Source organism: Zalophus californianus, chromosome 7 (genome assembly GCF_009762305.2).
Source record: "Zalophus californianus isolate mZalCal1 chromosome 7, mZalCal1.pri.v2, whole genome shotgun sequence".
Lineage (NCBI taxonomy): Eukaryota > Metazoa > Chordata > Mammalia > Carnivora > Otariidae > Zalophus > Zalophus californianus.
Window position 1 is genome coordinate 73321168 of NC_045601.1, and position 13202 is coordinate 73334369.

Below are 13202 nucleotides of genomic sequence, written 5' to 3' on the forward strand. Positions count from 1 at the left end.
AAAAGTTCCTCGGAGACATTTTTATCATCTCAAATTTGTGAGACTTCTTGTAAAGGGACCTAGGGAAGGAGCCAGAAACCACAGGGAATGTCAGGCCAGAGAAGACCTGTGAGGCAGTAATAATGACTTTCATGCTCACCGTCAACCAGGATTTCCAACTCACTATCAACCTAGTTTGTCACTGAATCAGCCACCTATAGCCCCCAAACTCTGTATCCCACTAATAATCCTCTAAGCCACTTAAGCACTGGGTCTAAATATTTTTCAGCTGTTTTCCAGACAGGTTGTGCCAAAGAGCTGGTTTGAGGTGGAGGTAGTGGGTGTTAATATTCGAGTGAAGCAGGTTGCCTGCAGAAGCCTGAGGGTGTTTTTAGTTTGGGGCTTAGATGTAAATGATCAGGCCAGGAGAGTGGCACACTGCAGGATGCCTGGGAAATCGTGCTCTGGAAACAAAGTGCTCCTCTCAACAGTCTAGGTGCTGCCCTGGCCATCAGCATTATCTGCTGAACTCACAAATCTGGTAGAGGTGAGCAGAGCACAGGTCTCTTGTGCTTCCCACACACCTGTTGGAATATTAATGCTGCAAAGAAGAACTAGAAATAAAGGAGCAGCTGGGTTAGACTTACACAGGCAGTGGTTCAAAAGGTGATACACACAGTGCGTTTAGTCCAACAATTGTGAATTTGAGATTTAATTTTAACTGAAACTCGATGATACGTAAACTTGAAAATTTATTAGCTGTGGCAGAAAGCAACTCTTCCAGTCCACTGAAATCTCTGACATGCTTTAAAGACAACAGCTGGTTTGTTAATTTAGTCAACCTATGTGAAGTTTAATCATGCCTCAGCCCTCCAAAGGATCTTAAAACTAGATGCACAAAAATAATGAACAAGCACAGTGACTGTCGGTGTTTCCTTAGTGGAGTTCTTGTGTTGAATGGAAGTCAGAGCTGATGTGCACTTTGGTTTCCAAAAAACAAAGCAAAGAAACAAAAATCCCCAAACCTCACTATATTCTGATTGCTCATTCCCAGAAGTTAAGCATGAAAAGTACTTAATTAAACACCAACCAGATAAGGAGGCCTGTTAACTTAGTATGTTTCTTTTTAATGTGTGAATTTGGAAGTACAAATGTATCCTTTAACAAACCTTCCAAGTGTAGGATGAAATTTAGTGGGATCCAAAAGTAGCTGGAGAAGATGTGTGAGGAAAATTCCGGGCCACATCTGTTACCTTTTTATTTTTTCTTTTCTTTCCTTACTTATTTTTAAACCATTAAAACTATATTTCACTCTACTGTCTTTTTTCATATAATAAAGTGTTATTAATTTAGACTTTTCTAGATTAGACATTGTGGCATTTTGGACACAATGGTTCTGACACCTTCTTTGTGGTGTTCGTGAAGAAAAAGACTTGTTAAAAGAATAGAGTGCAAACATGATTTCCAAGGAGAGTTTTAAAATTAATTAAGATCAAATCCTTTGCAGACTTTCTACATTAACTGTATGCTACTATGGACAATTGAATCCTAGGCTGTCCCAAGCAATAACATGATGGGATGCTTGTAGAAATTTGGTATATTAATTAAGCACATGTTTTTCTTCTTTAAAACAACCTCATTTGACTTCTTGGCCACCATTTGTTAACAGCAGCATATTTAAGGACAAGTTTCACACATTTTAAACTTGAGCTCTGTGCTTAGAATGTTTTGCTTAACCTCTTAATGACTAATGGAGGAGGAATGGCTCATTAACAAACCTAGATAATTCAAAAGTCCACCCAAAAAACAACTATGAGGTCCCCTTTAAGCTCCCCACAGTGTGTAGGCGCGGGCTCTGCAGTGATGCCCCACAGCCAAAGGACAGGGCTCCAGCCCAGGGGAAAACAAAATGTGTAGGGCGCCCAACCATCCTGGTGAGAGGGTCAGGAGTGTTTGAGATGGCTTCATGGAGAATGGGACCTGGACTGGATCTTGAATAATTGACTGGGGCAGGTGGGGGAGGAATGCAGTGTGTTCCTTTTTTTTTTTTTAAAGAGAGAAAACACATGTGAGTGGGGAGGAGGGGGGCAGAGAGAGAAGGAGAGAGAGAATATCAAGCAGGCTCAATGCCCAGTGCAGAGTCGACTTGGGGCTCGATCTCACAACCCTGAGATCATGACCTGAGTGAAATCAAGAGTCAGACGCTTAGCCAACTGAGCCACCCAGGCACCCCTACAGTGTGTTCCTTGCAAAATGCTTGTGCAACTCTGGGTTTGAGGGTAAGGTAAAAAGTTGACCACAAGACTGCAGAGATCACATCTTCCCAGATTCCCCACATGACAGGATTACAAAACTGGGCAGCAGCTTTGCTAAGAGGTAGGTGATGCGTGTGTGTGATTTCTTAAACTTAGGGTGGGAAATAGTGCTTTCTGTGACACCCTGTCCTCCTCACTGGCCAGGTTTCACATAGCTCTAAATCTGCAGGGATGATCAGTCAGGTCAGAGCTCCTCACTCTACTCGGGAGTTTGGTGATTTACTTCCATGGACCAGACGTCTACTTTGGGACTGTATTTCTGATGAGCAAGCAGTTCAGGGGCCATGTATATAGGGCTTCTACAGAGTGCTAACTGCTCCTGAGAAAGACCCTCCAGCTTCATGGTATTACTCCATACGAAGTCTGAAAGATTTACAAACAGGCAGACCAAAAAGTTCACCTCCAGCCGAGAAGACTTTAATTCTTCTTAGCAGCAGTTGGACAGAGAGGGTCTATGAATAACTTGATAAAACATCCAGTGAAAACATAATTTATAGCAGCAATTCTCGTGAGGGATAGGGATGCAGGGAAACAGGTTGAGACATTGTCTTTATGTAAAATCACTTGGTTTTTGGCTTTAAGTTCTTGGGCTTTTCTTTCAGCCAGCTCTCAGGAATGTTTTCTTTAGCTTATGCCTGGCATTCCATGACTTGCCATTTACATTACACTGTATTGGAAAGTTTCTTATGTGATAGCAGACCATGATGAGGCCAAATACTATCTAGCCTTTTAATCCAAGCCTCACTGTCCAGTCAACTGCCTACCATTCCCTGTTGCCTTGGGAACCTGACTCACTTTACTCACTTGTTTTCTGCCCACCCTTCCATGGTTGGAACCATGGTTCTGCTTCTCTGGGCTGCCATCTCCTCATCTGTAAAATGAGATAATATTCATTCACATTGACTTCATAGCATTTTATATTGTGAATGTAGGAATGTGTAAAATGTGAATCCAGGCTATAGGCTTCATGCTTCCCTGATAGCAGTTATGATTGCTATTCTGCTTGCATGATGTGTCTATTCCTACACGGCAAGGGAGCAGAACAGGTTTGGACAATCATTACCTGTAAGGGGAGAGGCACTAGTGGTTCAGCAGGAGAAAGCTGTCCGCAGGCCCCACATGGATGGCCAAGGCTTCAGGGATGGTAGAAGGAGGGAGAGGCCCAGTGGTCCCTAACTCAGGCCCGAAAAGGTTCCCCTAGACATAAGGTTGGCTTAGGAAACAACAGAGCTGTGCTCTCTGGGATCTTGGTCTATGTAAGATCACCCCCTGTGAGCATGACTGGCCTGGAAGGACTCAAGGCTGGGGTCCGTGGCATGAAAGCTGTAAACCATCAGTGAACTCACACAGTGAGATTGAATCCGACTGAATCTCTGGGCTCCCCTGAGAGCCTGCCCTGGAGACCTCTAGGCTGCAACAATGTAGGTGGTTTGCAGGGTTTTATTACTTTAGTAAGAGTTCCTCTGAATTCAGTTAGTAATCACTGAAAAGCAACAAACATATTTAAGCATGAGGAATTTTTTCCTTCCAAGATTATTTTGTCAAGCTCATTTGGAATGAATAACATTTTGAGAAAAATCACAGAATGGTTTTAACAGACCACAGAGTGTGTATTAATATCACATGTAACTGCACTTACAAAATGCTAAATTTAGATTTTTACTTGCACTTATACAACATTTTAAAAGACACATTATTTTAATTAGTACGCTACATGGTAGCTTAATATGATAAGGGACTCTCTGTGTGCATCATACATTTTCATCTATGCCTCAACTATTAAGTTTCCACTGTAGTTCGAAATAGTATCTCTCCACCTGGAGGAAATGCCATAGCTCTTAGGGCTGTCTCCTGAGATCTGTTTGGTCTATGTTTCAAATAAAGTCCTAGTCAGCTGGATTAACAAAATGTCATGGACATTTATACTTACCAATAATTTTGATATTGTTGTATTGATCCACAAGAAAAATTTCAGTCTTCAAGTCCCTAAATAGACCCAGAAAAGTAAATGTCATATACTAATAGAATATTGTGTTTTAGAATATTGCAGCTGTATGCTAAAGAGGATTCTTTCTTGACTTGAGCCTCAGAAGTGACAATGGACTAAATTCTTTGAGTTCCCAGAAAAAACACTAGTAAACAGGGCAATGTGTTTCAGGTTTCTGTTCCTAGCTTTGACTTGACATCGACAAGCTATTACTTTGGAAACTGTCTCATTTTAAAAGAGGAGACTTGCGAAGCAATGACTACAAGCAGTCTTTGTACACATCATTAAGTAATTGACCAGACAAATGGAGTTTCTCCCTTTCTAATCAAGCGATAGTTGCAAAGAAGGCAGTTAAAGTCACTAAATGGCTCCGACCCAGACTCTTCTGTAAATATAGCATTATTTGCAGAGTTGTATCTTAGAGGTGTGGGTCTCAGGATAAATCACACAGAGCACTCTCCTCCTGTCCTGTATTTTAGGCAGGTGAAATTTGCCTAAAGTGGACGAACGCCCTGAGTATCTGAGAAGGCTCTCCTTAGGAGTCTGCAGGGAAGAAGAGACTTGTCATCACATATTGTAGGAGTCACATGATTTTTGTTTGTTGTTTTTTTTTAACAATGAACTAATTGAAAAAATAAGACCCTTCTAATTTTTCTTGGCCTCACAATTGTGTGATTTGTATAGCAGGACAGAATCCCCTAAGCATAATCCCAACGAAGGGCACCTAATTTGCAATACCTTTGGGAGGCATCCATGATGGCATGGCCAACTCCAGGTATCCTTGGTAATACTTCACAGGAGAGCCACAGGCATTAAAACATGATAGATTTGCGTATCCACCACTATATACTAAGATAATGCATGTAGTAGGTGATCTCTGTATTATAATCAGAAATATAACCAGGGAGAGGACCACAGGGCAGGGATTGAAACAAATCATCTAAATATGATCATTAGAAAAAAAGACCGCATGTTCAGACATAATTTGTATCCTTTCCCCCACCAAACATTTTATTGAGCTATTTGTTCTCCCGTTCATCTCTGCTCTCTTGGGGATACAGGCTTTTTGGAGGGAGAGGTGATGGTGAGTCTCGGCACGGCACCTCGGCCAGGCAGACCAAAGCATGGGAGGTCTTCCAAGTGGATTCTGCGCCTTTTTATGCCCAATCTTACTGTGAAGAGCATCGGAGTCTTTGCTTCCTCAAATCATGACGTGTTTACATATCCAAATGCTTTTGAATGATGAACAGTTTGACACAGCCATTAAACAATTAAACAAGCTAGTAAGTTGTTGCTTTAAAAATAAGCAGTTATGCAGGAGCTTTTGGAAACCTTTTCTCTGAAAGATTGTTTGGATGTGTATCTTCAGCATCTCTCTTATTTTAAGTCCATTATCCTCTTTGCATGGAATTTCTCCCATTTAAGGAGAAATCAATCAGTATGTTTTATGTGCTATGGAAAGAGGTTCTAAGTTACAGAATTGCTGTCTAGCCTCTGGAATCCCGAGCAGAGGGGAGTTGGGGGACAGTGATGTGGAAGAAGCTATGTATAGTTCAGTGTATTAGGGATCTTGGGAATAAGTAACTAGGATCTTTCCCAAATCATAAGACATTTTATAAGGCATTTAAAAAATCTGGCTGAGTGGAGAGAATAGACACATTGTAAATCAGCTAATACCATAGGCTACCCTCAATAGGAGTTTCTCCCAAATCATTAAACCCACAAAAATTTGCAAGAATCCCTCCCACACTCATCAGTGCCACATTCTGTTACTTTGAATGTTTTTTGTTCATAAGAAGATACAAATGTCTCCCTCTAAACTATAGTCACCATTTTCACATAAACAGTGTTCAAACTAAATCCTGGAAAAAGAAAGGAAGAGATGGTCATGGTCGCATCAACTCTGTTCACATATGGATATATGGGCTGGTGCTCATTTTCTCATAATGGCACACTTGGTGACAAGTTTTTCAAGGACCCTGATCTTCCCTTTAGCTGCACTTCCTTATGGAACCTGTCCTGGGCTCACTGTCAGCGATGGCCATGTCAAGGGTTTCATGAACATGGAATTTTGGTGGCTTTTCCTCCCTCAGAGGAAGGAATGGCATTATGTCTGTGTATAATTCCATGCCGTGCGGATGCCCCACAGCAGACCAGATCTGCCTGGAGAATGTCTTCGCTCCTCTTTCACTTAGTTTCTTTGATCTCAGCTCCTGTTCAGGAGGTTGCTGCCAAGGTATAGCTTCACCACCATGTAATAAGAGTTTTCTGTCTCCAGGGTTTCACACAGCTCGCAATGTTAGGATGTTTAACCATTTGCTGGATCTGAGATTCATGTTTTATATTCTTTAGAACATGGGAGTCTTGCTTGGCTTTCTTGTTGATGACTTTGATGACAACCTAAATCACTGGCAATATAAATGATACCCAGTGAAAGTTAACGAATAAAAATAGCCAAAGTGGGCTCAATTTTTTTTAAAGCACAAAACAATACATAATACATACATAATAACAGGAATTTTGTAATGTAATTTTGTTAAATTGGTAGTGAGATCATATAGTATTTGTCTTTCTTTGACTGACTTACTTTGCTTAGCATAATACACTCTAGCTCCATCTATGTTGTTGCAAATGGCAAGATTTCATTCTTTTTGATGGCTGTATAATACTGTTGTATATATACATACCACAGCTCCTTTATCCATTCATCCGTTGATGGACATTTGGGCTTTCTCCATAGTTTGTGGGTTGTTGATAATGCTGCTAAAAACATCGGGGTGCATGTACCCCTTTGAATCTGTATTTTTGTATCATTTGGGTAAATACTTAGTGGTGCAACTGCTAGATTATAGGGTAGTTCTATTTTTAACTTTTTGAGGAACCTCCAAACTGTCCTCCAAAATGGCTGCCCTGGTTTAGATTGCCACCAACAGTGTAAGAGTGTTCCTCTTTCTCTGTATCCTCGCCAACATCTGTTGTTTCTTGTGTTGTTATTTTAGCCATTCTGACAGGTGTGAGGTGGTATCTCATCGTAGTTTCTATTTGTATTTCTCTGATGAAGAGTGATGTTGAGCATGTTTTCATGTGTCTGTTAGCCATCTGGAATGCTTCTTTGGAAAATTGTCTATTCATGTATTCTGCCCATTTCTTCACTGGATTTTTTGTTTTTAGGGTGTTGAGTTTGGTAAGTTCTTTATAGATTTTGGATATTAGCCCCTTATCAGATATGTCATTTGCAAATATCTTCTCTAAATGGGCTATATTTTAGAACACATATCAACCAAAACCAAAAGATGTAATTCGTTCAGAAATAAAAATAATTAAACATGGAAAGAAATAATATATATCAATAAATTAGCTACAGTGCATTCTAGGAGAACTCATTCAAACTTCTACTTAATTCCCTTTTTTAAATAGTTATTAGTTTGACAGCAAGAATTTCTCCCTTTGTTTTTAGTAGGAACAGATAAAAAAGCATTTTGAGTAAGAAAACCAAATAGAAATTATCTTGTGATTTTTTTATTATGTTTTTTTGGATTTGTTTTTATTGTAAAGATAAATTGATTTTTATACACATTAACATGCTTAATTACAACATACACTCATTTCTGGACTAACAGATAATCCAAACTTTAGGATTTTCATTGAATTTAAACTATTTGAGTCTTCTCGAGGAATCTAGGGCAAGTAAACTTTGCAAAAGGAAGACTGTCCTTTACTTGCACCCACGAGGAAAATAAAGCAGGATTTAATAAATCAAAGTCTCGGCTGCTTTTGACTACATAAAAAAAATCTTTGTGAAGAAAAATATTTGTAGCTATGAGACCCTTCAAAATAGGATGGGATTTATAATTACATTGATTATTTAGCACACCCCAAGGGGTGAGAGTGGACATCCTTGTCTTGTTCCTGATCTTAGAAGAAAAGCTCTCAATTTTTCACCACTGAGTATGATATCAGCTGTGGGTTTCATATATGGCCTTTATTATGTTGGGGTATGTTCCCTCTAAACCTACTTTGTTGACGGTTTTTATAGTGAATAGGTGTTACACTTTATCAAATGCTTTTTTTTTTGCATCTATTGAAATGATCATATGGTTTTTATCTTTTCTCTTGTTAATGTGATATATCATATTGATTGATTTGCAAATATTGAACCACCCTTGCATCTCTGGAATAAATCTCAGTATATTGTGGTGAATGATTTTTGTTAATATATTGTAGGATGTGGCTTGCTAATATATTGTGGAGGATTTTTGCGTCTATGTTCATCAGAGATATTGGCCTGTAGTTTTCCTTTTTTGTAATGTCTTTATCTGATTTTATATCAGGATAATGCTGCCCTCATAGAATGAATTTGGAAGCTTTACTTTCTCTTCTATTTTTTTGAATAGTTTGAGAAGAATAGGTAGTAACTCTTCTTTAAATGTTCGGTAGAATTCACCTGTTAAGCTGTCTTGAATGTACTAGAGTTTATTTATGCATTCAGCTACTGAAGGACATCCTGGTTGCTTCTGAGTTTATGCAATTATGAATAAAACTGCTATAAACATTGATGTGCAGGTTTTTCTGTGGACATAAGTTTTCAGCTCAACTGGGTAAGTATGTAGGACCATGATTGCTGGATCTTATTGGTAAGACTATGCCTAGGTTTCTAAGAAACTGTCAAATGAATTGTCTTCCAAAGTGGCTTTACCATTTTGCCTCCCCATCAGCAATGAATAAGAATTCCCATTGCTCTGCATCCACACTAGCATTTGGTATTGCCAGATTTTTGCATTTTTGCATTTTAGCCTTCCTAATATGTATATAATGGTATCCCATTGTTACTTTAATTTGTAGTCCCTTGATGACAGATGATGTTAGGAATCTTTTCATATGTTTATGTGCACCATCTGTATATCTGTATATCTTCTTTGGGAGGTTTCTAGGTCCTTTGTTAATTGGGTTGTTATTTTATTGTTGAGTTTCAGGAGTGCTTTGTATATATTTTTAAATTTTTAATTAATTTATTTTTATTTAAATTCAATTAACATATAATGTATTATTGGTTTCAGAGGTAGAGGTCAGTGATTCATCAGTCTTAATTATAAATACCTTGTACTCATTACATCACGTGCCCTCCTTAATGTCTATCACCCAGTGACCCCATCCCCACCACCCTCCTCCCCTCCAGTAACCCTCGGTTTGTTTCCTATGCTTAAGAGTCTCTTATGGTTTGTCTCCCTCTCTAATTTCATCTTATTTTATTTTTTCCTCTCTTCCACTATGATTCTCTGTTTTATTTTTTAAATTCCACATATCAGCGAGATCATATAATTGTCTTTCTCTTAATGATTGACTTATTTTGCTTAGCATAACACCCTCTAGTTCCAACCACGTTGTTGCAAATGGCAAGATTTCATTTTTTTTTTCTCATTAAACTTTTGTTTTAATGGGTCTCAAAATTCTGTGACAGATTTTTGGTCAAGTTGTTTCCATTAAAAAGTACTGATTTTAAAAACTAATAACTTAAAACTGCCACACACACACACACAAAAACATGGTCCACAAAACATTCTCCTTTCCTTCTGAAGGTTTTACGATGCATTGTTATCATTAACCAGTCTTTTACTATTAAACTTAAATGGCCAATTGACACAAACAGTTCTGAGACCGTTCTTCCACCACTGATTAAGACTGGGGTGGCAGGTATTGGGGATAATATTCATTTAGCCTTCTGAGCTTTCTGGGCAGACTTGGTGACCTTGCCAGCTCCAGCTGCCTTCTTGTCCACTGCTTTGATGACACCCACAGCAACCATCTGTCTCATGTCACGAACAGCAAAATGGCCCAGAGGAGGATAGTCAGAGAAGCTCTCAACACACATAGGTTTGCCAGGAACCATATCAACAATGGCAGCATCACCAGATTTCAAGAACTTGGGAGCATCTTCCAGCTTTTTTCCAGATCGACGATCTATTTTCTCCTTCAGCTCAGCAAACTTGCAAGCAATGTGAGCCGTGTGACAATCCAGCACAGGTGCATATCCAGCACTGATTTGGCCTGGATGGTTCAGGATAATCACCTGAGCCGTGAAGCCAGCTGCTTCCATTGGTGGGTCATTTTTGCTGTCACCAGCCACACTGCCACGACGAACATCTTTGACAGATAAGTTCTTGACATTGAAGCCCACATTGTCCCCAGGAAGAGCCTCACTCAAAGCTTCATGGTGCATTTCAACAGACTTTACTTCAGTTGTAACATTGACTGGAGCAAAGGTGACCACCATCCCAGGTTTAAGAACACCAGTCTCAACTCGGCCCACAGGGACAGTACCAAAACCACCAATTTTGTAGACATCCTGGAGAGGCAGACGCAAGGGCTTGTCAGTTGGACGAGTTGGTGGCAGGATGCAATCCAGAGCTTCAGGCAGTGTGGTTCCACTGGCATTCCCATCTTTACGGGTTACTTTCCATCCCTTGAACCAAGGCATGTTAGCACTTGGCTCCAGCATGTTGTCACCGTTCCAACCAGAAATTGGCACAAATGCTACTGTGTCGGGGTTGTAGCCAATTTTCTTAATGTAGGTGCTGACTTCCTTAACGATTTCCTCGTATCTCTTCTGGCTGTAGGGTGGCTCAGTGGAATCCATCTTGTTAACACCAACAATTAGTTGTTTTACACCCAGTGTGTAAGCCAGAAGGGCATGCTCATGGGTCTGCCCGTTCTTGGAGATACCGGCTTCAAATTCACCAACACCAGCAGCAACAATCAGGACAGCACAGTCAGCCTGAGATGTGCCTGTAATCATGTTTTTGATAAAGTCTCTGTGTCCTGGGGCATCAATGATGGTCACATAATACTTGCTGGTCTCAAATTTCCACAGGGAGATATCAATGGTGATACCACGTTCACGTTCAGCTTTCAGTTTATCCAAGACCCAGGCATACTTGAAGGAGCCCTTTCCCATCTCAGCAGCCTCCTTCTCAAATTTTTCGATAGTTCTTTTGTCGATCCCACCACATTTGTAGATCAGATGACCAGTAGTGGTAGACTTGCCCGAATCTACGTGTCCAATGACGACGAGGTTGCTGTGAGTCTTTTCCTTTCCCATTTTGGTTTAGGTTGAGCGGTGGTTTTCACGACACCTGTGTTCTGGCAGCAAACCTGTTGTGAAAAAGCAAGATTTCATTTTTTTGATGGCTGAGTAGTATTCCATTATATACGTGTGTGTGTGTGTGTGTGTGTGTGTGTGTGCGTGCGTGTGTGTGTGTGTGTGTATACACCACATCTTCTTTATCCATTCATCTGTTGATGGACATCTGGGCTCTTTCCTTAGTTTGGCTATTGTGGACATAGCTGCTATAAACATTGGGGTGCAGGTGCCCCTTTGGGTCACTACATTTGTATCTTTGGGGTAAATACCCAGTATTGCAATTGCTGGGTGGTGGGGTAGCTCTATTTTGAGGAAACTCCATACTGTTTTCCGGAGTGGGTGCACCAGCTTGCATTCCCACCAACAGTGTAAGAGGGTTCCCCTTTCTCTGCCTCCTCGCCAACATCTGTCATTTCCCGACTTGTTAATTTTAACCATTCTGACAGGTGTGAGGTGATATCTCATTGTGGTTTGGATTTGTATTTCCCTGAAACCGAGTGACGTCGAGCACTTTTTCATGTGTCTGTTGGCCATTTGTATGTCTTTTGAAGAAATGTCTGGTCATGTCTTCTGCTCATTTCTTGATCAGATTATTTGTTCTTATCAAAGTTCTCAAAGAACTCTGGTAAATTCTTTATAGATTTTGGATTCTAGCCCTTTATCAGGTAAGACATTTGCAAATATCTACCCCCATTCCGTCAGTTGTCTTTGGTTTTGTTGACGGTTTCCTTTGCTATGCAAAAGCTTTTTATCTTGATGAAGTCCCAATAGTTCATTTTTGCTTTTGTTTCCCTTGCCTTTGGAGATGTGTCTAGCAAGAAGCTGCTGAGGCCGAGGTCAAAGAGGTTGCTGCCTGTATTCTCCTCTAGGATTTTGATGGATTCCTGCCTCACATTTAGGTTTTTCATCCATTTTGAGTCTATTTTTCTGTATGGTGTAAGGAAATGGTCCAGTTTCAATCTTCATGTGGTTGTCCAATTTTCCCAACAATATTTGTTGAAGAGACTGCCTTTTTTCCATTGGATATTCTTTCCAGCTTTGTTGAAGATTAGTTGACCATAGATTTCAGGGTCCATTTCTGGGTTCTCAGTTCTGTCTATGTGCCTGTTTCTGTGGAGTGCCTTGTATATTTTGAAGACAAGTCCTTTATCAGATATGTATTTTATAAATATTTTCTCCCAGTACTGCTTTTGTAGAGCTAGAAACAGGGCTCTTTCACACCCCAAAACATTAGGCTACATACACAGATCAATAAAATGCAATTAGCTACCAACTGTGGTAAGGGCCTTAAAAATGCTGAGGTTACATTAATGCCTCAGGGTATATAACCTACCTCACTGCTTTTTATTATAGTAAAGCAATTACATTCTGGAGTCTTTTCTGGAAATATGCATTTTTATGGTTAGGCTGGCTTCCAGTTAGAAGTTGGCTAGATCTTATATCTTAAAAATCCTTAATGTGAAAGGGATAAAGCTGACTATACACGTAAATTCCAAAGGAGATTTGATATCCACTGTTTAAAGGATTAAGACTATTTCTCCTAATGATATTCTAAATAAAGAGTTGTACAGTGCAAATCCATGTCACAACTTTGAAGTGGTATGACAGTGGGATGTCATAGTGGAAAGGATTTCTTACCTTGTTTTGGAAGATGCAGGCTCCATTGTGGCTTGGAGCTTAACTTAGACACTATAGCATCCAGGCTTTAGAGGTTTCAAAACCCATACTCAATTCTGCTACCTCTATTGTAGTAGTATGGATTCTTCCCCCTCTTACTCAAAGA

At 39.9% G+C, this 13202-nt stretch overlaps 1 protein-coding gene across 1 annotated transcript; it reads right to left on the bottom strand.

The window, feature by feature from the left end:
- Nucleotides 1–9988: 9988 nt before the first annotated feature.
- LOC113927902 (elongation factor 1-alpha 1-like) lies at nucleotides 9989–11430 on the bottom strand. Its single transcript, XM_035728571.1, has one exon. It carries the CDS (start codon nucleotides 11375–11377, stop codon nucleotides 9989–9991), a length of 1389 nt encoding a protein of 462 aa, XP_035584464.1. The 5' UTR covers nucleotides 11378–11430.
- Between the last annotated feature and the right edge of the window lie 1772 nt (nucleotides 11431–13202).